General features: G+C 44.6%; 1 protein-coding gene across 1 annotated transcript; it reads left to right on the top strand.

Moving 5' to 3' along the window:
• Positions 1-4,215: 4,215 nt before the first annotated feature.
• LOC110495181 (poly (ADP-ribose) polymerase family, member 3) lies at positions 4,216-25,866 on the top strand. The gene is made up of 11 exons (XM_021570500.2): positions 4,216-4,255; positions 5,657-5,873; positions 13,624-13,749; positions 13,913-14,095; positions 14,224-14,362; positions 14,887-15,113; positions 15,308-15,466; positions 19,167-19,253; positions 19,479-19,662; positions 23,961-24,104; positions 25,153-25,866. The coding sequence occupies exons 2-11, from the start codon at positions 5,679-5,681 to the stop codon at positions 25,320-25,322; spliced, it is 1,614 nt and encodes a 537-aa protein (XP_021426175.2). The 5' UTR covers positions 4,216-4,255; positions 5,657-5,678; the 3' UTR covers positions 25,323-25,866.
• The last annotated feature ends 332 nt before the right edge of the window (positions 25,867-26,198 follow it).

Here is a 26,198-nt window from a genome sequence, read left to right as displayed (position 1 = left end):
AAGAGAGAGAAAAAGAGAAATCTTACCTGTGGTCTTCAGGCCTGCCGGTGTACTGTCTGACTGTCCGATGGTTTGTATGTTAAAGCTTCTCAACAATGTTGCTACTAATCCATGCGATCCATAATGGGCGCGGTCCCAAACAAAAACAACCACGAACTAAAGTGATCACACAGATGATTGAGTTAAATACTTTATAAACTACAAACGCTGAAAACAAAACTTCTGCAGCACAGCACACACAATCAAACTGTCGCGCCACCCAAGAGCCCCTCCCCAAAGAGCTGAACGAGCTCTCTTTATTTCCTCCTTCCTTACTGCTCATGCGCTCTTAAAGTGGCAGCGCACGGTGAAGGCTCCGAGCAGATTTCACCACACTCCTCCCCCCATGAAAAAACAAAGCCTGTAGAAACAGAGAAGACGCAGGCTTTGACAGGTTCATGTTCCTGCTACACAAAACCAGGGAAGTCCTCATCATCAGAGTCCTCCACGAAGAGGTCCTGCAGATGTTGCTTTTGCCTGCGATCCAGCTCTTCTGCCATAGGGTAGCAGGGCTTTAGGTCAACAACATGCACTGTCCTGACATCTTCCCCAGTGTCCTCCAAACAGACCAAGTAGTTCACTGGTCCCAACTGCTGCACTACACGGTATGGACCTTTCCATCTCGAAGCTAGCTTGGCAGTGAACTTCTTAGATGCCTTTGACAGATGATGTGAACGTACCCAGACACGAGACTGGGGTGGAAAACACACGTCTCGTCTATGTTTGTCATAGTTTCTCAGCTGTCATTGTTTGGCTTTGGTTTTGCTGGCCTCCACTCTGGCTAGCAAGGTATGTTGGTGTTGTACGGCATCAAACGCTGGGCAGTCAGGTGAAACATTCGAACTTTGCAAGACCCTGTCCATCGGACCTTTTAGTGGTCTTCCCAGGTGGAGTTTGGCGGGAGTGACCCCAGAAGTCTCCTGCACGGCAGAGTTCAGTGCAAAGCGAAATTCTGGAAGATGCTGATCCCACCTTGTGTGCTAATCCCCCACGAATGAAGCAATCATCCCCTTCAGGGTTCGGTTTACCCTCTCGGTCAGGTTGGTCTGAGGATGGTAGGCTGTGGTCAGCTTGGCAATTACACCCCAGTAGGTACAGAGCTCTTTGTATATTCCTGATATGAACTGCGGACCTCCGTCAGAGAGGATTTGGTCGGGAATTCCGAATCTGGTAAAAACCTCCCTTCGCGGAATTAGAGCAATGGCTGATGCAGTGGCTTTGCGGAGGGGAAACAACTCCATCCAGTGTGTGTAGTAGTCCACTACCACCAATAAAAATTAATTCCGTGTCCCCCGGCTGGGAGGAAAAGGTCCGATGAGGTCAATTCCCAACATTTCATTTGGATGGTTCACCACGGTCTGCTGCATTTTCCCGGCAGGTCTGCCAATGTCTGGTTTGTATTTCTGGCAGACTTCACACTGCTGTACAAACTTCCGGGTATCAACCCACATACCTGGCCAGTAAACCACCTCTTGTAGTCTTCGATAAGTTTTAAAAACTCCAAGATGGCCACTCATGGGATTGGCATGATAAACTTGGATTATCTGGTCACACAATGTAGAGGGAATGAAGACGCAATAATGGGTGCTGTGTATTCTATCTCCTCTTGGAGTTTTTCGATACACTTTATCCTGAATTATGCTATACTTGTCATTGAAGCGACTCTTGGAGTCTTCTTCAGACAGACTCTTGTGGATCGCCATGATGGCAGCATCCGTCTGCTGTGCTCTCCATACACTCATCATCCAGACATTTAGCGGTAGTATAAGTACTGCACAAGGGAGGACAAACATTGGCAGTCTCTGTAATCCGAGAAAGGGCATCTGGTACAACGTTCAGTTTTCCTTTGCGATACTCAATGTTGAAGTCAAACTTCTGCAGTCTGATAGACCAGCGAATAAGACGGCTGTTGGTCTTGCCTGATGCCAGAACCCACTGCAGAGCAGCATGGTCTGTGACAACGGTGAAGATCTTTGCCTCCAAGTAGTAGCTCCATTTCTCCAAAGCTCAGACCACAGCGAGGCACTCCCTTTCAGTCGTTGAATAATTCCTCTCGGCTGAATTAAGGGTGCGACTTGCATAGGCAAGAACTTCTTCTGTTCCAAGTCCTGTTTGTTGAGCCAAGACTGCTCCAAGGCCTGTTTGACTTGCATCCATGTACACAATGAAATGAGCATTCAGGTTAGGATGTCCAAGCACTGGAGGAGTAATTAGACTGTTTTTGAGTGCTTCAAATGCACCTTGGCATGCAGGGGTCCATTGGAATTTCACATCTTTCTTCTTAAGGTGGTTGAGGGGTTCAGCTACCTTTGAAAAATCAGGCACAAACCTGTGGTACCATCCAGCCATACCCAGAAACCGCGGAACAGCCTTGAGGTATGTGGGAATTGGGAATTCCTGCACGGCTGCAACTTTGGCTGGATCTGCATGAATACCTTCAGCATTAACCACATGACCAAGGAACTTGAGTTCTGGCAGACAGAAACGACACTTCAAGTTCAAGGTCAAACCTGCAGCCTTAAGTCTGTCAAAGACGGACTGAATGTCTTGCAGATGATCCGCGACAGAGGAGGAGTAGATTATGATGTCATCCAGATACACAAGACCATTTCTACCCCTCAAATCTCCCAGGACAGTCTCCATCAACCGTTGGAAGGTTGCTGGAGCATTCTTCAAACCAAAAGGCATGACTTTGAAGGAGTACAAACCAGCAGGCGTGACAAAGGCAGTCTTGTCCTGACTAGCGGGATCCATTGACACCTTCCAATAGCCACTGTTCAGATCCAGATTACTAAAGATGGATGCTCCTGCCAGAGATTCCAGTATGTCATTTATGTTTGGTAGAGGGTAGGCATCGCTTTCTGTTATGGCATTCGGCTTCCTGTAGTCCACACAGAATCGATATCCACCATCTTTCTTAGGAATTGGGACAACCGGAGAAGCCCATCCAGAAAACGAAGGTTCCACAATTCCATTCTCCAACATGCTTTTGAGCTGTTCATTGAGAATTTCCAGTTTGGTGGGGGACAGCTTGTAAGGACGCTGCTTAATGGGGACCTCATGCCGGGTATAGATTTTGTTTTTGAAGACGGTTGTACGGCCGAGTGTAAGAGTACAGACCTCACTGTTCATGTCCAACATCTGGGAGAGCTGCCACCTTTCATCATCCGACAGACATGCCTGTTCCACCGCTTGTTTGATGTAGAAATCAGCATCAGGTTTGCTTTTGCTCTCGGATAGAAGGGGGGGTACAGCGGTAATCAGGGTGATAGTTGGGTTCTCAGACTTCACTGGTGGAACATGTTTTTGTCTTTGTCTCTTTATATTTTCTCTGTCTCTGACTTCACCTTGTCCGGACTCTGCATAACGTAGCAGGCTCCAACCTGAAATCAGTGCATTACCAGGTTGAAATGGATGAGGCTGGGAATAGTCAGAGTGTAGCCGATAGGAGGGTTCGTTCAACTCTGTGTTGTTATTCTCTTTGACATTTGTCTTAGACATTTGTATTAAGAATATTGGTAGTAGTAATACTTTTAATTTGAAAGGCCTTGGTCAGGGAGCTGACCAAGAACCTGATGGTCGCTCTAACAGAGCTCCAGAGTTCCTCTGTGGAGATTGGAGAACCTTCCAGAAGGACAACCATCTCTGCAGCACTCCACCAATCAGGCCTTTATGGTAGAGTGGCCAGATGGACGCCACTCCTCAGTAAAAGGCACCTAAAGGACTCTCAGACCATGAGAAACAAGATTCTCTGGTCTGATGAAACCAATGCCAGGTGTCACGTCTGGAGGAAACCTGGCACCATCCCTACGGTGAAGTATGGTGGTGGCAGCATCATGCTGTGGGGATGTTTTTCAGCGGCTGGGAATGGGAGACTAGTCAGGATCAAGGCAAACTACATTTACCACCCACAACTTCTCACCTGAATGCATTTATTTTTTGAATTTGAATGGGTTGGGAAAAGCCTGAAATTAGGGTTGAGAGTTTGTAGTAGCTGATTTAAAGAATACTGAACCATGGATTAGAGTTTCTCCTGGCCCATAGACTACTTTCAGGGCGAGGAACCATTTAACATTCAGTTGTAAAATAGTGAACTGCTCCTTTAAAAGTGGAAGGGGCACTCAGTGAGAGGTGTGTTTATTAAAAGACTCAGTGAGAGATCTTCATGCTACTTCTGACAGTGACAGCTCGAGCTGCCGATCACCTGCACTGTAAGGTAAGTAGCAAGTCGATGAAGGATGGCAAATTGTTTAGATAGCTTCAAATGTATCAGCTGTAGCTACATCCATAGCCTCATAACTATTAGTGTGTGAACTTTTCGCTAGCAACAGTGTTTAGCTGGTTCAGCTACACAAACCCACACAATCTAGTTATTGGACTTTGCACCAAGCTAATTTAACTACCTAGCTAAAATATTACTGAGGGGTTGTACATGGAAATTTATGCTAGGCCAGCTGCTTTAACTAGCTAGCAGGTAAGTTAGCACTCTCAACCACCTCAGTGCATCCTTTGCCATGTCAGGGAATATAAGGGCGTGCCAGGGCTTGACTGTGTCTGCTGCTTCTACTGTATCTGCTGCTTCTACTGTGGGTGTGTTCGTAAATTCAATCTGGAGTGTGTGGTGGAATATTTCAAGATCATGTTTTATGGTTGTTTTATGCAACGGAATAGAGTATTCTGTTAACTATTGTGTGTGTGTTCTACTGAGGATGGGCCTCTGGGTGACAACACTGACAGGAGATTTACATGTAATTTGGGTGATAAAACCTAAAGAGCATTCCAGAGCATGAGTTAATGTTTCTTTTCTATACGGGGCCAGACACTGGTCTCTACACAATGAAAACTGTTGATACGGCAGATACTGTCTGCTATGTATTATAGGTATCTTTCATACAAATCTTAACCTTGTTCCCCATTCTATATATCTGCTGTTCGTCATATAGGTTGAAAGGGGTGTATCTTGGCTATAAAATACCTTTGTACTTTTGTCTCGGGGCTCTCAACGAATCATCTGAGCGTGAATCGTCGACCAGCCATGACCAGCCATCATTATCGTAGAGCACTCAATCGATTCACTTTATATTTGTGCGTTGTATTGACCTGCTCCCTTATTAATAGGTGATTAAAGATTTAGTTTAAGTATTACTCTTACTTGTGTGATAAGTTTGTCTCTCCTCATTTGATAGTAAAGAAATTAACCACCACAAGTGCCAGAGTGCGTACTTGGCGTTCGTAAATTCAGAGTGTTGTCAGATTGTCCATTCATAATTCACTCTGGATATCTACTCCGATTTCAGAGCACTCTTGTTTGATTGTGCCAGAGCGCAGAATAACTGATGAATTTACTTTTGCCCTTAACGCGTGGCCCTTCAACCTTGAGCGCCTCTTTGCAGCTTCTACTGTGTCTGCTGCTGCTACGTCTCTGATACTAGAAGTACCCATTCCCTCACTTAGCTGCATCAAAACATCACTGCTATGGGCATTGTCCATTGCCTAATGAACAATGAAGTGAAAAGGATGAAGTAAAAAGCACCTGCTGACTCAAGTGCATGAGGATTATCCATCATCTTTCATTTTAGTGTGTTGATTCATAACGTCGTATCTATTTTTTTTGCAGTGATTTGAGATACAGAGAAAGGATGGCACCAAAGAGAAGTGCTGCCTCTTCCACCAAAGTCACTGAAGCGGGTGGAAATAAGGTGAAGCAAGAGCCTGACACATCAAAGGATGCCTTTTCCTTTGCCATAGAGGCTCTGAATGTTGCAGGGCCACACCTTAAGGGCAAAAGTAAGGCTGATGAGCAATGCTTGCTGTCAGAACAGCATTCAGGAGAGGTGAGTTGGACATCATGTCATATCAAGGCACAAAGTAGACAATTTCTTGGGCTGCCTGTACCACCTATCAGACAAATGTTTTGGGTACTATTTCAACTCAAATGTCCTCCTGTGGAGAAATTATTTTACATTTTAGTCATTTAGAAGATGTTTCCATCCACATACAGTGAATTCGGAAAGTATTGACTTTTTCCACATTTGTTACGTTACAACCTTATTCTAAAAGGAATTAAATATTTTTTTCCCCTAATCAATATACATACAAGACACAATAATGATGATGTAACGGCTTTCTTCCGTCGAAGGAGAGGAGGACCAAAATGCAGCGTGGTTAGAGTTCATGTTTTTTAATAAGAAAACTAAACATGAACACATGAATACAAAATAACAAATGTGGCAAAACCGAAACAGTCCTATCTGGTGCAGAGAACACAAAGACAGGAAACAACCACCCACAAAACCCAACACAAAACAGGCTACCTAAATATGGTTCCCAATCAGAGACAATGACTAACACCTGCCTCTGATTGAGAACCATATCAGGCCAAACATAGAAATAGACAAACAACGTAGAATGCCCACCCAGCTCACGTCCTGACCAACACTAAAACAAGGAAAACACACAAGAACTATGGTCAGAACGTCACAGTACCACCCCCAAGGTTCGGACTCCGACCGCACAACCTAAACCTATAGGGGAGGGTCTGGGTGGGCATCTGTCCGCGGTGGCGGCTCTGGCGCTGGACGTGGACCCCACTCCATCATTGTCTTAGTCCACCTCCGTAGCGTCCTTTGAGTGGCGACCCTCGCCGCCGACCTTGGCCTAGGAACCCTAACAAAGGGCCCCACTGGACTGAGGGGCCCCACTGGACTGAGGGGCCCCACTGGACTGAGGGGCAGCTCCGGATTGAGGTAGCTTAGGACTGAGGGGTAGCTCAGGACTGAGGGGTAGCTCAGGACCGAGAGGTAGCTCAGGACCGAGGGGTAGCTCAGGACCGAGGGGTAGCTCAGGACCGAGGGGTAGCTCAGGACCGAGGGGTAGCTCAGGACCGAGGGGTAGCTCAGGACCGAGGGGTAGCTCAGGCCTGAGGGGTAGCTCAGGACTGAGAGATAGCTCAGGCTGGTTGACGGCTCTGGCAGCTCCTGGCTGACTGACGGCTCTGGCGGATCCTGGCTGACTGGCGGATCCTGGCGGATCCTGGCGGCTCTGGCGGATCCTGGCAGACTGGCGGCTCTGGCGGCTCCTTGCAGACTGGCGGAAGACTCTGGCGGCTCTGGACAGGCGGGAGACTCTGGCGGCTCTGGACAGGCGGGAGACTCTGGCGGCTCTGGACAGGCGGGAGACTCTGGCGGCTCTGGACAGGCGGGAGACTCTGGCGGCTCTGGACAGGCGGGAGACAATGGCGGCTCTGGACAGGCGGGAGACAATGGCGGCTCTGGACAGGCGGGAGGCTCTGGCGGCTCTGGACAGGCGGGAAGCTCTGGCGGCTCTGGACAGGCGGGAGACTCTGGCGGCTCTGGACAGGCGGGAGACTCTGGCGGCTCTGGACAGGAGGGAGACTGGCGGCTCTGGACAGGCGGGAGACTCTGGCGGCTCTGGACAGGCGGGAGACTCTGGCGGCTCTGGACAGGCGGGAGACTCTGGCGGCTCTGGACAGGCGGGAGACTCTGGCGGCTCTGGACAGGCGGGAGACTCTGGCGGCTCTGGACAGGCGGGAGACTGGCGGCTCTGGACAGGCGGGAGACTCTGGCGGCTCTGGACAGGCGGGAGACTCTGGCGGCTCTGGACAGGCGGGAGACTCTGGCGGCTCTGGACAGGCGGGAGACTCTGGCGGCTCTGGACAGGCGGGAGACTCTGGCGGCTCTGGACAGGCGGGAGACTCTGGCGGCTCTGGACAGGCGGGAGACTCTGGCGGCTCTGGACAGGCGGGAGACTATGGCGGCTCTGGACAGGTGGGAGACAATGGCGGCTCTGGACAGGCGGGAGGCTCTGGCGGCTCTGGACAGGCGGGAGGCTCTGGCGGCTCTGGACAGGCGGGAGACTCTGGCGGCTCTGGACAGGCGGGAGACTCTGGCGGCTCTGGACAGGAGGGAGACTGGCGGCTCTGGACAGGCGGGAGACTCTGGCGGCTCTGGACAGGCGGGAGACTCTGGCGGCTCTGGACAGGCGGGAGACTCTGGCGGCTCTGGACAGGCGGGAGACTCTGGCGGCTCTGGACAGGCGGGAGACTCTGGCGGATCTGGACAGGCGGGAGACTGGCGGCTCTGGACAGGCGGGAGACTCTGGCGGCTCTGGACAGGCGGGAGACTCTGGCGGCTCTGGACAGGCGGGAGACTCTGGCGGCTCTGGACAGGCGGGAGACTCTGGCGGCTCTGGACAGGCGGGAGACTCTGGCGGCTCTGGACAGGCGGGAGACTCTGGCAGCTCTGGACAGGCGGGAGACTCTGGCGGCTCTGGACAGGCGGGAGACTCTGGCGGCTCTGGACAGGCGGGAGACTCTGGCGGTTCTGGACAGGCGGGAGACTCTGGCGGCTCTGGACAGGCGGGAGACTCTAGTGGCTCTGGACAGGCGGGAGACTCTAGCAGCTCTGGACAGGCGAGGCGCACTGTAGGCCTGGTGCGTGGTGCCGGCACTGATGGTACTGGGCCGAGGACACCCACCTAAGGGCGAGTGCGGGGAGGAGAAACAGGGAGCCTAGTGCGGGGGGCTGCCATCGGAGGGCTGGTGCGTGTAGGTGGCACTGGATAGACCGGACCGTGCAGGCGCACTGGAGCTCTTGAGCACCGTGCTTGCCCAACCTTACCTTGTTGAATGCTCCCGTTCGCCCTGCCAGTGCGGCGAGGTGGAATAGCCCGCACTGGGCTATGCAGGCGAACCGGGGACACCATGCGTAAGGCTGGTGCCATGTACGCCGGCCCAAGCAGACGCACTGGAGACCAGATGTGTAGAGCCGGCTTCATGGCACCTGGCTCGATGCCCACTCTAGCCCGGCCGATGCGAGGAGCTGGTATGTACCGCAACGGGCTATGCAACCGCACTGGGGACACTGTGCGCTCCACAGCATAACATGGTGCCTGCCCGGTCTCTCTCGCCCTCCGGTAAGCACAGGAAGTTGGCGCAGGTCTCCTACCTGGCTTCGCCACATTTCCTGTGTGCCTCCCCCAATACCTTTTTGGTGCTGACTCTCGGGCTTCCATCCGCGCCGCCATGCTGCCTCCTCATACCAGCGCCTCTCCGCCTTCGCCACCTCCAGCTCTTCTTTGGCTGTGCCCAGGGTCCTTTACCGTCCAACTCGTCCTCCCATGTCCATTCCTCCTTGCGCTGCTCCTGCTGCCGCTGCCTGTCACCACGCCGCTTGGTCCTGTTGTGGTGGGTGTTTCTGTAACGGCTTTCTTCCGTCGAATGAGAGGAGGACCAAAATGCAGCGTGGTTAGAGTTCATATTTTTTAATAAGAAAACTAAACATGAACACAAATACAAAATAACAAATGTGGCAAAGCCGAAACAGTCCTATCTGGCGCAGAGAACACACAGACAGGAAACAACCACCCACAAAACCCAACACAAAACAGGCTACCTAAATATGGTTCCCAATCAGAGACAATGACTAACACCTGCCTCTGATTGAGAACCATATCAGGCCAAACATAGAAATAGACAAACTAGACACACAACATAGAATGCCCACCCAGTTCACGTCCTGACCAACACTAAAACAAGGAAAACACACAAGAACTATGGTCAGAACGTGACAGATGAACCAAAAACAGGTTTTTAGACATTTTTGCTGATAAACATTTTAAAAAATGAATATCACATTTACATACAGTACCAGTCAAAAGTTTGGACACGTCTACTCATTCAAGGGATTTTCTTTATTTTTACTATTTTCTACATTGTAGAATAATAGTGAAGGCATCAAAACTATAAAATTACACATTTGGAATCATGTAGTAACCGAAAAAGTGTTAAACAAATCAGAATATATTTTTGTTTTAGATATTTCAAAGTAGCCACCCTTTGCCTTGATGACAGCTATCCACACTCTTGGCATTCTCTCAACCAGCTTCATGAGGTAGTCACCTGGAATGCATTTCAATTAACAGGTGTGTCTTGTTAAAAGTTAATTTGTGGAATTTCTTTCCTTTTCAATGCGTTTGAGCCAATCAGTTGTGTTGTAACAATACATGGTATGCAGAAGTTAGCCCGATTTGGTTAAAGACCAAGTCCATAATATGGCAAGAACAGCTCAAATAAGCAAAGAGAAACAACAGTCCATCATTACTTTAAGAAATGAAGGTCAGTCAGTATGGAACATTTCAAGAACTTTGAAAGTTCAAGTGCAGTCGCAAAAGGGGGCAGCATTCGGAATTTTGGATGAAAAGCGTGCCCAAAGTAAACTGCCTGCTACTCAGGCCCAGAAGCTAGGATATGCATATAATTGGTAGATCTGGATATAAAACACTCTAATGTTTCCAAAACTGTTAAATTAATGTCTGTGAGTATAACAGAACTGATATGGCAGGTGAAAACCTGAGGAAAATCCATCCACGAAGTACTATTAGTTTGAAAGTCTGTTTTTCCATTGAAAGCCTATCCACCATACAAAGACTTAGGACCCAGTTCACGATCTCTATGGCTTCCTCTACATGTGGCCAGTCTTTAGACATTGTTTCAGGCTTTTACTCTGAAAAATTAGGGAGATACAGCACTTTCAGTGAGAGGACAGTGGACATTTCCAGACATGAGTCCAGCACACAATCGGGAGCGCGCCTTTCCTGTTTCTCCTTTTCTATTGACGAAGCTTTTGTCCGGTTGAAATGTGATTGATTATTTATGACAAAAACAACTTGAGGATTGATTTTAAACATCGTTTGACATGTTTCTATGAACTTTTATGATACTTTATTGATTTTTCGTCTGTCTGTTGTGACCGTGCTTTGTTCCAATGGATTGCTGAACAAAACACACCATCAAAACTGAGGTTTTTGGACATAAAGAGGGACATTATTGAACAAAACAAACATTTATTGTGTAACATGGAGTCTTCGGAGTGCAACCATATGAAGATCATCAAAGGTAAGTGATACATGTTATCGCTATTTCTGACTTTTGTTACTCTTCTTGGCTGCTAACTGTTTGTAATGATTTGTCTGCTGGGTGCTGTTCTCAGATAATCGTATGGTTTGCTTTCGCCGTAAAGCCTTTTTGAAATCTGACACAGTGGTTGGATTAACAATAATTTTATCTTTAACTTCTTGGTCCTACTTGAGACGTCTGCATCTCAAGTAGGCACCTGGAAATGCAAATGCGCTACGCTAAATGCTAAATGTACTTGTTAAAACTCAAACGTTCATTAAAATAGACATGTAGGGTATTGAATTAAAGCTACACTCGTTGTGAATCTATCCAACAAGTCAGATTTTTAAAATGCTTTTCGGCGAAAGCATGAGAAGCTATTATCTGATAGCATGCACCCCCCAAAATACCAGCACGACACGTAAACAACAGATTTTGCGGTAGCCGGCGCTACCCAAAACGCAGAAATAAAATCTAAAACATTCATTACCTTTGATGATATTCTTTGTTGGCACTCCTATATGTCCCATAAACATCACAAATTGGTCTTTTTCCCGATTAAATCCGTCCATGAATGCCCAAAATATCCATTTGTATGGCCTGTCTGCATCACGAAAAAAGCTCTCTTCCAAGACGCAACGTCATGTTTAAAAATGATATAAGTTGCCTATATTTTTTGACAAAAAACTTCAACCTACTTTTATAACCCAACTTTAGGTATTTGTAAACGTTAATAAGCGATCAAATTTATCACTGGGCGATCTGTATTCAATAACAGCTACAAAAGAAAACAGTGTCCATTTTTCAATCTTCCAAAATCGATTGAGGTAGGCTGGATGGAATCAATGATCTATTCGTAATGCCTCAATGGATTTTTGTCAATGAAAATGACGTTTTTGGCGACATCGTGTGGAGGCTGTATGAATTGCATCCGTCTCCATATTAAATTTGGTTTCCTTTAAATAATCCATGAAAGGGGCGCATGGATACTTTTTTCAGATTTCAGTGAGCAGTTTTTCTTGCGCTTTTCGATGAAACACACGCTCTGTTATAGTCACAGCCGTGATTTAACCAGTTTTAGAAACTTCAGAGTGTTTTCTATCCACACATACTAATCATATGCATATACTATATTCCTGGCATGAGTAGCAGGACGCTGAAAAGTTGCGCGATTTTTAACAGAATGTTCGAAAAGGGAGGGGGTAGGATAAAGAGGTTTTAAGCTGGTGTATAACATTTGTATCTTTTATGTATGTTTATTATGAGAATTTCTGTTTTGTTGAGTTTCACGCTCTGCAATTTCACCGGATGTTGTTTGAGACAGTGGATTATTGAACAAAACGCGTTAACAAAATTGAGGTTTTTGGATATAAACATGGACTTTATCGAACAAAACAAACATTTATTGAGTAAATGGGAGTCTTGTGTGTGCAAACATTTGAAAATCATCAAAGGTAAGTGATTAATTTTATCACTATTTCTGACTTGTGTAACTCCTCTACTTGGCTTGTTACTGTTTGTAATGATTTGTCTGCTGGGTGCTGTTCTCAGATAATCACATAATCGCATGGCCAACATCACTGGATGTTGGCCAGGTGGGAGCGTCCCACACCCCCTAGTGAGGTTAAATGTACATGGAGTGCTAACATTAATAATATGCATGTCAATCTCATGTCTCAAAGTGGAGGAGAGATTGACTTCATCACTTCTTGTTTTTGTAATAAATGTTGACAAGCTGAATGCACCGAGCGGTCTGTTTAAACTGCTGGCACATAGCTTGGACAGCCATGCATACTCCACAAGACAGGCCACCAGAGGTCTCTTCACAAGTCCAGAACAGACTATGGGAAGTGCACAGTACTACATAGAGCCATGACTACATGGAACTCTATTCCACATCAGGTATCTGATGCAAGAAGTAGAATCTTTTTTTTTTTTAAATACACCTTATGGAACAGCGGGTACTGTGAAGAGACACACACACGCAGGTAGAGACACATGCATACACACACACACACACGTTAGCACACGCACTTTACACATACGTACATTATAATATTGTTGTATGGTGGTATTATACATGTTGTATTGTAGATATGTAGTGGTGTAATAATGTTATATAATGTACTGTTTTATATTTTGCTTTATGTGTGATGTAAGTCTCATTTGGACCCCAGGAATAATTTCTGCTGTCTTGGCAACAGCTAATGGGGATCCCAAATAAATACAAATAAAACACTTTGCTCCGTTGTAATGCTGTAAGTGAGGTCACTTACATCTCCTGGACTCTATATGCTGCATACAGTTATAGAGGTTTCAAAAGACCAATGTACTGCTGTGTGTGTTACTCATTCATATGTAGCAGATTCTGAGAAACTGTCACTAGCTATAGGCATTTGACTTAATGATTTGTTTGATCAGCCTTGCAGTCACATCAGTAGGCCAGACTGTGCAGTGCAGTAGATGAATGGGTAGTCAGGTAGCCTAGCGATTAAGATAACCGTAAGGCTGCTGGTTTGTATCCCGGAGCCGTCCAGGTGAAAAATCTTACGACGTGCCCTTGAGTACATCACTTAATCCTAATTGCTCCTGTAAATTGCTCTTGATATAGGGGTGTCTAATAAAATCTAATGTGCCAACGTGACCTAAATCATGTTCCTCCCCAACAGGTATATGAAGATTATGACTGTATGCTGAATCAGACCAACATTGAAAATAACAGCAATAAGTTTTATGTCATTCAAGTGTTGAATACAGGTGCCTGTTACTACTGCTGGACCAAATGGGGGAGAGTGGTAAGCTTAATTTCAGACAAAGACAAGATGGTAGTTTGCTACACATTCCTGTGTCAACTTTAGTAAATCTACATTTTTGTTGATTACTTTAATTAATATACTAAACTATTCATCGGTTGAGCATCTAGGATTGAAGCACAAAATCCTTTCTCCTCACCTACAGGGGGAAATAGGCCAGTCAAAACTATCAGACCCCTATGTCAGCCCAGACAAAGCCATCAAAGACTTTGAGAAGAAGTTCACAGACAAGACGAAGAACAGCTGGAAGGAGCGGGACAACTTTGTGTCTCGCCCGGGGAAGTACACACTGATAAAGGTGGATGGAGGCCAGGATGCAGAGGTCAAGGTAACAGTGGTGTGCTAGGGACTAAGTGCTGCTAAGGACTCTGATAGATAGTCAGACTTCTTCTTTGACTCTCACTCATTATTGCCTCGCTGTGTCAATTATAGCATGCTCTCATCTGGCTTTTGCAGGTGGACAATGTTGATGGGAAGATTGTCAAGGGGCCCCAAAACATTCTGCCTTGCACCCTGAATAACCCCACACAGAAGCTCATCCATCTCATTTTTAGCAACGACATGTTCAAAAAGGCCATGGAGTGCATGGACCTGGGTGGGTGTCAATCTTAGTCCAACACACCACCTTTAACGCTACAGCACTGAAACAATCCTCTGTTCCTCAGTCATTAAGCCTGGGTGGGGTCTGTCTATGTACACATGTTCTATTAAGTAACTTACCTGTTTGACTGGACTGCTTGTTGTATTGTATTCTACCCTCAGTGGAATTATATACAGTACTTGGCTGTTCAACTGAAGTCTCTGTGATCAAAGAGGTATCCTAAATCATTAACTAGAGTCATTTAAGTAGAGGGTAAAGCCTGGCGATCTGGAGATAAATGTCTAATCCATCTAAAACCCAGTCTGCCTGATCAATAATGTAAATGGCGCCTGACTGTACAATTGATTGATTTGGACCAAAGCTTATTCAGCTGTATTGTGAGTTCCCCAACAACCACATTGACCAATGTAGAGGAAAGCAGTCAACATAGAGCTATAAAAAACGTGTCTAACATATGAACACAGACAGAGCGGTAATATGTGTATAATCATCATCTCTTCCCTGGTTCTTCCCACCAGACATAAAGAAGATACCCTTGGGGAAACTGAGCAAGCTGCAGATCACCAAGGGCTTTAAAGTGCTGGAGGAGATTGAGGGAGCTATGAACGCCAGCCAGACCAGCAGGGCCAAACTGGAGGAGCTCTCCTCCAAGTTCTTCACCATCATCCCACACATCTTTGGACGCAAAAGGCCCCCGGTCATCGACAGCTCTGAGATCATAGAGAAGAAGAAGGAGATGCTTCTGGTGAGATCTACTTAATCAACTTGTACTTTGTGGAATGACATTGATATTGGTCAGTACTATTTAGGGCCAAAAGTTTTTTTTATAGCCTACAAAGACACAGAGTTTTGGTAATAGGTAAAACTCCTGGCCATAATAATTAGTCGTTTTTTTCCAGGCCTGGTCCCATCTCTCCCTCCTTCTGCTGTTCCCTGCAGGTGCTGGCTGATATAGAGATAGCCCAAGACCTGAAGGCTGAGACTGAGAAGACACAGGAGCTGATGGAGGTAGAGAAAGTACCTCATTCACTGGACCAGAACTATCTGTCTCTCAACTGCAAACTCTGTCTACTAGAAAGAGAAACACAGGAATTCAAGGTACTGTGGCCTCTAATGGAAGTTTAATTTTATACAAACACGGCTGTATTGTTGTAGATGTAAAAATCATAGTCATACAAATCTTTAGTGATACTGATTGTAAGAAGGAAACGGAGAAGATGGCTGACGTTTTATGTGCTCCTAACCGTTTGTGTTTTTTTTTTTTTTTTTGTGTTATTTTAACTTATTTATTTACTTATGTTGTACATAATGTTGGTGCTACTGTCTCTTATGACCGAAAATAACTTCTGGACATCAGAACAGTGATTACTCACCACGAACTGGCAGAAGTTTTTTTTTCCTTTAACGAGTCCGACGAGCCCGACGTGAACGACATACTGCTTTCCCAGGAACAGGCCCAAATCCCACCATTTGCTTGAAGAGACAACAGCGAAAAAGAGGACGGAGGTCGGGCTGCCTTCTGAGAATTTGTAGGCGATCGAATAAACCCCCTGCCTTCTGTTCTACTAGCTAACGTGCAATCATTGGAAAATAAAATCGACGACCTACGAGGAAGATTAAACTACCAATGGGACATGAAAAACTGCAATATCTTATGTTTGGGTGGCAGTCTATTCAAATATGTAAATAACACAATATATAAGGAAGTCTTGAGGTTTTGCTCGCTTGAGGTGGAAACTCATGATAAGCTGTAGACCACACTATCTATGTAGAGAGTTTTCATCTGTATTTTTTTGTAGCTGTCTACATACCACCACAGACCAATGCTGGCACTGAGACCGCACTCAATGAGCTGTATTCCGCCATAAGCAAACAGGAAAACGCTCATCCAGAGGCGGCACTCCTAGTGGCAGGGGACATTAATGCAGGGAAACTTAAATCTGTTTTTCCAAATTTGCAAATGTGCAACCAGAGAGAAAAAAACTCTAGACCACCTTTACTCCACACACAGAGACGAGTACAAAGCTCTCCCTCGCCCTCCATTTGGCAAATCTGACCATAATTCTATCTTCCTGCTTACAAGCAAAAATGACAGCAGGAAGCACCAGTGACTCGGTCAATAAAAAAGTGGTCAGATGAAGCAGATGCTAAGCTACAGGACTGTTTTGCTAGCACAGACTGGAATATGTTCCGGGATTCTTCCTATGGCATTGAGGAGTACACCACATCAGTCATTGGCTTCATCAATAAGTGCATCGATGACATCGTCCCAACATATTCCAATACATTCCCCAACCAGAGGCCATGGATTACGGGCAACATTCGCACTACCGCTTTAAAGGAGCGTGACTCTAACCCGGAAGCTTATAAGAAATCCCACTATGCCTTCCGATGTACCATCAAACAGGCAAAGCGTCAATTCAGGACTAAGAGGTTCTACAGCTGCACCGTCGAGAGCATCCTGACTGGTTGCATCACTACCTGGTATGGCAACTGCTCAGCCTCTGACCGCAAGGCACAACAGAGGGTAGTGCGTATGGCCCAGTACATCACTGGGGCCAAGCTTCCTGAGATCTAGGACCTCTATATCAGGCGGTGTCAGAGGAAGGCCCTAAAAATTGTCAGACTCCAATCATAAACTGTTCTCTCTGCTACCGCATGGCAAGCGGTACCGGAGCGCAAAGTCTAGGTCCATGTGGCTGCTAAACAGCATCTACCCCCAAGCCATAATACTCCTCAACATCTAATCAAATGGCTACTAAGACTATTTGCATTGCCCCGCCTCCCCCTTTCATGCCACTGCTACTCTATTATTATCTATGCATAGTCAATTTAATAACTCTATCTACATGTACATATTACCTCAGTTACCTTGACTAACCGGTGCCCCCGCACATTGCCTCTGTACCGTTACCCCCTGTATATAGTCTCACTATTGTTATTTTACTGCTGCTCTTTAACTACTAGTTACTTTTATTTCTTATTCATATTTTTTAAACTGCATTGTTGGTTGGGGGCTTGTAAGTAAGCATTTCACAGTCAGGTCTACACCTGTTGTATTCAGCGCATGTGACTAATACAATTTGATTTGGTCATATTTTGTGACATACAGTGGGGCCAAAAAGTATTTAGTTAGCCACCAATTGTGCAAGTTCTCCCACTTAAAAATATGAGAGAGGCCTGTAATTTCCATCATAGGTACACTTCAACTATGACAGACAAAAGGAGAGAAAAAAATCCAGAAAATCACATTGTAGGATTTTTTATGAATTTCTTTGCAAATTATGGTGGAAAATAAGTATTTGGTCACCTACAAACAAGCAAGATTTCTGGCTCTCACAGACCTGTAACTTCTTCTTTAAGAGGCTCCTCTGTCCTCCACTCGTTACCTGTATTAATGGCACCTGTTTGAACTTGTTATCAGTATAAAAGACACCTGTCCACAACCTCAAACAGTCACACTCCAAACTCCACTATGGCCAAGACCAAAGAGCTGTCAAAGGACACCAGAAACAAAATTGTAGACCTGCACCAGGCTGGGAAGACTGAATCTGCAATAGGTAAGCAGCTCGGTTTGAAGAAATCAACTGTGGGAGCAATTATTAGGAAATGGAAGACATACAAGACCACTGATAATCTCCCTCGATCTGGGGCTCCACGCAAGCTCTCACCCCGTGGGGTCAAAATGATCACAAGAACGGTGAGCAAAAATCCAAGAACCACACGGGGGGGCCTAGTGAATGATCTGCAGAGAGCTGGGACCAAAGTAACAAAGCCTACCATCAGTAACACATTACGCCGCCAGGGACTCAAATCCTGCAGTGCCAGACGTGTCCCCCTGCTAGAGAGCATTTGGATGATCCAGAAGAAGATTGGGAGAATGTCATATGGTCAGATGAAACCAAAATATAACTTTTTGGTAAAAACTCAACTCGTCGTGTTTGGAGGACAAAGAATGCTGAGTTGCATCCAAAGAACACAATACCTACTGTGAAGCATGGGGGTGGAAACATCATGCTTTGGGGCTGTTTTTCTGCAAAGGGACCAGGGCGACTGATCCGTGTAAAGGAAAGAATGAATGGGGCCATGTATCGTGAGATTTTGAGTGAAAACCTCCTTCCATCAGCAAGGGCATTGAAGATGAAACGTGGCTGGGTCTTTCAGCATGACAATGATCCCAAACACACCGCCCGGGCAATGAAGGAGTGGCTTCGTAAGAAGCATTTCGAAGTCCTGGAGTGGCCTGACCAATCTCCAGATCTCAACCCCATAGAAAATCTTTGGAGGAAGTTGAAAGTCCATGTTGCCCTGCAACAGCCCCAAAACATCACTGCTCTAGAGGAGATCTGTATGGAGGACTGGGTCAAAATACCAGCAACAGTGTGTGAAAACCTTGTGAAGACTTACTGAAAACGTTTGACCTCTGTCATTGCCAACAAAGGGTATATAACAAAGTTTTGAGATAAACTTTTGTTATTAACCAAATACTTATTTTCCACCATAATTTGCAAATAAATTCATTAAAAATCATACAATGTGATTTTCTGGATTTTTTCTTCTCATTTTGTCTGTCAAAGTGTACCTATGTGTAGTGTACCTATGATGAAAATTACAGGCCTCTCATCTTTTTAAGTGGGAGATCTTGCACAATATGTGGCTGACTAAATACTTTTTTGCCCCACTGTAAATGCATTATAGGGGTCTATTTACTGAGACAAAATGATATACAATATTCTTCTCTGTAGTCGAAAGTAAATGTTGAGCTTCCATTGTATTTTCGTTCTTGTCTAATTTAAAGGTAATTGAGAAATACCTGAAGGCCACTGCACATAGCCACAGCCAGCCAAAGATTATAGATGTCTGGGAGGTAGAGAGTGAGACTGAGGTGAGTAACACATGACACTACTTCAGCAAAATAATGTTAGCATGTAATACAGAATGAATTTGTATTGATTCATTACTTATTTGTTGTGAGCTTGATTGTTGTAATGAAGTTGAGAATCTCTTTTTTTGGCTTAAATGTACACACAGGTTCCTCTATTATAGTGCGTTAGGTCAAGGATTCTGTTCTCCTATCTGCATATCTGTGTGTGGGCATTGTTTTCGGCAGGCGGAGCGGTTCAGGGAGAATGACAACCTGGAGAACCGGCGTCTGCTGTGGCACGGCACCAACTTGGCAATGGTTGCGGTCATCTTGAACGGTGGCCTATATAGTCACTTCATGCCCCAGTCAGGGGGCTGCGCAGGCAGGGGCATCTACTTTGCCTCGGAGATCAGCAACTCTGCTAATTACGGTGAGGTTCTACCCCTGCGTTATAGGGCATTTGGAAAGTATTCAGACCCCTTGACTTTTTCACATTTTGTTATGTTACAGCCTTATTCTAAAATTGATTTTTTTTTTAAACATTTTGCTCATCTAGCCACACTCTATACCCCAAAATGAAGAAGCAAAAACTGTTTTTTATTTATTTTTGCAACGTATTAAAAAAAAACTGAAATAATACATTTACATAAGTATTCAGACTTATGGTTTGGGTGATTGTGGAGGCCAGGTCATCTGATGCAGCACTCCATCACTCTCCTTCTTGGTCAAATAGCCCTTACACAGCCTGGAGGTGTGTTTTGGGTCATTGTCCTGTTGAAAAACAAATGATAGTCCCGCTATGTGCAAAACAAATGGGATTGCGCATCACTGCAGAATGCTGTGGTAGCCATACTTGTTAGGTTTGCCTTGAATTCTAAATAAATCACTGACAGTGTCATCAGCAAAGCACCGTCACACCATCACACCTCCTCCACCATACTTCACGGTGGGAACCACACATGCAGAGATCATCTACTCTGCGTCTCACAAAGACACGGTGGTTGGAGCCAAAAATCTCAAAATTTGTACTCATCAAAGCAAAGGACAGATATCCTCCAGTCTATTGTCCGTTTCTCATGTTTCTTGGCCCAAGCTAGTCTCTTCTTATTATTGGTGTCCTTTAGTAGTGGTTTCTTTGCAGCAAGGCCGGATTCACACAGTCTACTCTGAACAGTTGATGTTGAGATGTGTCTGTTACTTGAACTATGTGAAGCATTTATTTGGGCCGAATCTGAGGAGCAGTTAACTCTGAAGAACTTATCCTCTGCAGCAGAGGTAACCCTGGGTCATCCTTTCCTGTGGTGGTCATCATGAGAGCCAGTTTCATCATAGCGCTTGATGGATTTTGAATGACTGCACTTGAAGAACTTTCAAAGTTCTTGAAACTTTTTGTATTGATTGACCTTCATGTTTTAAAGTAGTGATGGACTGATGTTTCACTTTACTTATCTGAGCTGTTCTTAACATAATATGGACTTGGTCTTTTACCAAATAGGGCTATCTTCTGTATACCACACCGACCTTGTTACAACACAACTGACTGGCTCAAACTCATGAACCTCTCTGCGCACCGAACCCGTTAGCGGGATTAAATTCAACAACATACGGTGATCGCTACATAAATAGTCATATTAAACATTCATGAAAATACAAGTGTCTCACATTGGTCGGAAGCCTAGAATCTTGCTAATCCAACTGCGTTGTCAGATTTAAAAAAGGATTTACTGCGAAAGAATACGATGCGATTATCTGAGAACAAAGCCCCATAAAAAAAATATTTCAACACAGGCGTAACAACATCACAAATTGCAATAAAATAAATAGTTTACCTTTGACGATCTTCCTCTGTTTGCAATCCCAATGCTCATTGTTACACAATTAATGGTCTTTTGTTTGATAAAATCCATTTTTATAGCCTAACATGAAACATTTTGTGAAACGCTTGTGTCGTGAATTCCGTCTCATTCCATTTTCGACGACACATTCGATGTCAATACACACACTAAATGTGACTTTATCCCAGTCATGTTTGGTTTCATTGCAATCAACTGGTTTGTTTGTAACACAACCAAACGTGATGGGTAATTTCGCGGGACGTATTGACTGAAAGAAACCGATTTGAAGACAACAAGTAATGACATCATTGTGCATCAATGATATGACCGCTGTTTCGTTGATTGACTGTATTTTAACCCAATGACCACTGATCGTCTTGAAATCTAGCTAGGTAGATAGCCAATGACCTAAACGGCAATATGTAATGTTTATGTGTTGGAAGACCATCCCATGTAGTAAACTCCGGCGTAAAGAGGGTCATTCGCCATTAAAGATTCATACCGGAAGGAGCCACGCATGTTACGCACAGCGTTGTTTTGGTAAAGCGCATCTTCAGCTGTTTATATATCAATCAGTATAGCGACTAAGTCAGGGAAAGCTAAATCTAAGTCTAGATATACAGATGTACACACAATTTTTAGAAGAAATGGATCGGGAAAGTGAGACAGAGATTGTTGGAGGACGATTAATTTAGCGATTCCCAAATGGAGGAATATTTTTTGAACGGAGAGGACATCGTTTTGGACTGGTAAGTTCTTCTCATGCTAATGCCGTTGTTTGAAATTAATAATATAAAATATTATTTGTGATTTTTTTTTTGTTTGTAGCAATATCTATAAATGTAATGAAATGTGTAAAGTACACGTTGGCTATACATTGTGGGTGGGGGTATGTTTGTATGTACTGACCCATGTCCTATGTTTGTGTATTTACATATTGTGGATTAGAGGGTGCATGGCCGAGATGCGTGTCTGCCACTCCATCCCATCCCACCCCCACATGAAATAGCCTATTTGAGGCTGTTGAGGGGAGGGCAGGCCCACAACAATGGCCAAAGTGAAATGGAGACAGTAGATACAGCAGGTCTGTTGTAATATAATAAAGACAGTAGATCTAGCTGGTCTGTCATAATATAATAGAGACAGTAGATCTAGCTGAAATGTCATAATATAAATGAGACAGTAGATCTAGCAGGCCTATAATAATATATTCAACCTTATGTTCGCTGTACTCTATATATATATATCTGTTTGTTATACCTGTTGATACATATGTGAAACTATTCTAACTGAACATTTTCTTTCACAGTGACACTGACTGGGAGCCCCCAGTGCCAAGGTGTCCATCCCCAACTGAAGCTGGTTCATCCAGCCGGACACCTGTTGTCTCAGCGCTACTGGGGCATGGATCGCAAAAAATGTCCCCATTCCAACTGTGAGCCTGTCAGATGCGCTGATAGGCTATTACAATGTTCTCCATAAGATTATGAAATGGTACAAGACTATCATTTCATCAACATTGCTGTGGTGAATGCATTCATCCTACACAAGGAAATGGCTAAGAGCTGTGGAAAGCCCCCCATCTCACAGCTAGCCTTCAGAGAGCTGCTCATCAATGAGCTTGCTGGCTACAGCACCACTGCACCACGTTCTGGCCTCTCTACCTCTGTCCCTCCTGCCACAAGTGGTGTTCATCTGCCCACATTTATTTCTGCAGGCATGGATGTGCCTCAGGGCCAAAAGGGCACAGCATGGAGGCATCGCTGTGTTCTTTGCAAAATAATGTCCCCCATCAACTGCACCACATGCTTGGTGACCCTCTGCTTTACAGCAGAAAGAGACTGCTATGGCACCTGGCATCAGCAGCACAATATTGTGTAGAGGACTGAGGGTCTTCCAAATATGTTGTTCGTTTTAAAGATGATACAACAATAAAAATAAAAAAATTATGTTTTTTTCAATGTATTATCTAAACCAGATCTATTGTGTTATATTCTCCTACATTCAATTCACATTTACACAAACTTCAGAGTGTTTTCTTTAAAATGAAACCAAGAATATGCATATCCTTGGTACTGGGCCTGAGCTACAGGCAGTTAGATTTGGGTATGTCTTCAGGCAGAAATTGAAAAAAGTAGAGGGGTAGTTGTAAGAGGTTAAATTTAATTTAAAAAATGTACTTTTAACAAAGGCACACCTGTTAATTGAAATTAATTCCATGTGACTACCTCATGACGCTGGTTGGGATAATGCCAATAGTGTGCAATGCTGTCATCAAGGCAAAAATTTTGAAGAATCTCAAATATAAAATATATTTTGATTTGTTTAAGACTTTTTTGGTTACTACATGATTCCATATTTGTTGTTTCATAGTTTTGATGACTTCACTGTTATTATTATTATTATTATTATTATTATGTAGAAAATAGTTTTAAAAAAAAGTTTTGACTGGTACTGTATGTGTTCATGAGAGGGGTCATATTAGTGTGTTGCCCAAACTGTTCAGATGCAACAGACTTAATTAGCAAATTGGCGGTAGAGACTTCAGATGAGTTCCTGGATGCTTGTGGTGGTTGAGAGCCTTATCTTTCCATGGAGGGTTCATAATAGGTTTTGTCGGCCAAACCGTGGAGACGCTACAGACATTTTCGTGAGAAGACTGATTTTCGGGATGTCTACTGGTCTGACAAACACTGCAGTAGCTCTGCCACCTTTCACCGCAGGTGGGGATGACCAACAACGGATGTCGGGGATTGAGACGCAGCCCATGCAAAAAAAAACATATTTCTAGCTTATTATGCTAATTAGATTTCCGCAGGGGCACGGACATCTACTCTAGGCGGTTAAAAGGACCTCCCTTAAAGCCGTGTCTCTGTGTCCTGTCTCTGTGTAGTGCATACATCTGAAGGCATCGGGATGATGTTTCTGAATGAGGTGGTGCTAGGGAAGGAGCACACCATCACGAAGGATGACAGCTCCCTGATGAAGGCTCCTGATGGCTACGACAGCGTGGTGGCTCGAGGAAAGGTGGAACCAGGTACAGCACCACCACTCACAGCTCACCACTCACAGCTCACCACTCACAGCTCACCACTCACAGCTCACCACTCACAGCTCACCACTCACAGCTCACCACCCACAGCTCACTTCTGGTCTAATAGCAACTCACTCACTCCCTTACCCTGTTGACAAATTCCAGTCACTGCTATTGTCTCAGCCATGGCCAGTGTCTCTATATGCACCGTTTAAAAGTTTGGGGTCACTTAGAAATGTCCTTGTTTTTGAAAGAAAAACACATTTTTTTGTCCATTTAAAATAACATCAAATTGATCAGAAATACAGTGTAGACATTGTTCATGTTGTAAATGACTTGTCCTTTTGCTTAGTTGTGCACTGGGGCCTTTCACTCTTTCTATTCTGGTTAGAGACAGTTTGTGCTGTTCTGTGAAGGGAGTATTACACAGCGTTGTACGAGATCTTCAGTTTCTTGGCAATTTCTCGCATGGAATAGCCTTCATTTCTCAGAACAAGAATAGACTGACGAGTTTAAGAAGAGGGTACTTTGAGCCTGTCATCAAATCCACAAATGTTGATGCTCCAGATACTCAACTAGTCTAAAGAAGGCCAGTTTTATTGCTTATTTAATCAGGACAGCATTTTTCAGCTGTGCTAACATAATTGCAAAAGGGTTTTCTAATGATCAATTAGCCTTTTAAAATGATAAACTTGGATTAGCTGACACCTCGTGCCATTGGAAAACAGGAATGATGGTTGCTGATAATGGGCCTCTATACGCCTATGTAGATATTCCATTAAAAATCTGCCGTTTCAAGCTACAATAGTAATTTACAACATGAACAATGTCTACACTGTATTTCTGATCAATTTGATGTTATTTAAATGGCCCAAAAAAATGCTTTTCTTTCAAAAACAAGGACATTTCTAAGTGAGCCCAAACTTTTGAACGGTAGTGTATACTCTAATGAAGTGGTCACTGTATTTCTAAACATCTGGTAGATGGTCAGACGATATCCAGAAGAAGGCATCAGTATGGTTGTGTAGTCAACACTTTTGTATTGTTTCAGACCCGTCCAAGGACATCTTCCTGACACTGGATGGTAAGCAGGTGGCTGTGCCTCAGGGTAAACCCACCAAGCAGCCCCAGTACAAGGACAGCTACTTCTGCAACAGCGAGTACCTGGTCTACAAGGGAAACCAGTGTCGCATCCGCTACCTGCTGGAGCTCAAGTTTTAACTGGAGAGAAGGAGAGAGGGAGGAGGCACCTATGCATTCTAGGAGATGGTATTATTCAAGTAATTAAGGTTTTTGTTATTAATAGACACCTCTGTCACTGTGTGCATTATCCAACCAAAGTTCCCTATAATATCATATATATACTCTGTGCCTTATCCTTTATAGTATCCTAACAGTCTATTGCAGTGGTTCCCAAACTTTTTATTGTCCAGTACCCCTTCAAACATTTAACCTCCAGCTGCGTACCAGGGTAGCACCAGGGTCAGCGCACTCTCAAATGTTGTTTTTTGCCATCATTGTAAGCCTGCTACACACACGCTATACGATACATTTATTAAACATAAGATTGAGTGTGTTTTTGTCACAGCCCGGCTCGTGGGAAGTGACAAAGAGCTCTTATAGGACCAGGGCACAAATAATAATATAATTACAATAATCAATCATTCAGCTTTTTATTTAGCCATCTTACTGTACATATAAAACTTTATTTGTTCATCAAATTGTGAATAACTCACCACAGGTTAATGAGAAGGGTGTGCTTGAAAGGATGCACATACATGTATATCTGCAATGCTGGGTTGTATTGGAGAGAGTCTCAGTCTTAAATCATTTTCCACACACAGTCTGTGCCTGTATTTAGTTTTCATGCTAGTGAGGGCCGAGAATCCACTCTCACATATGTACGTGCTTGCAAAGGGCATCACTGTCTTAACAGCACGATTTTCCAAGACAGGATACTCTGAGGGCAGCCCTGCCAGAAATCTATCTGGCAGTGGCTTCTGATTAAATGTTCAGATATCGGTAAGTGGACTGAAGGCAGGGCATGAAAGGGATAACGAATCCAGTTGTTTGTGTCGTCCGTTTCTGGAAAGTACC

This window comes from Oncorhynchus mykiss, chromosome 17 (genome assembly GCF_013265735.2).
Source record: "Oncorhynchus mykiss isolate Arlee chromosome 17, USDA_OmykA_1.1, whole genome shotgun sequence".
NCBI lineage: Eukaryota > Metazoa > Chordata > Actinopteri > Salmoniformes > Salmonidae > Oncorhynchus > Oncorhynchus mykiss.
Note: the sequence above shows the minus strand (reverse complement) of the source record. Positions and strands in the feature narration are given on the sequence as shown.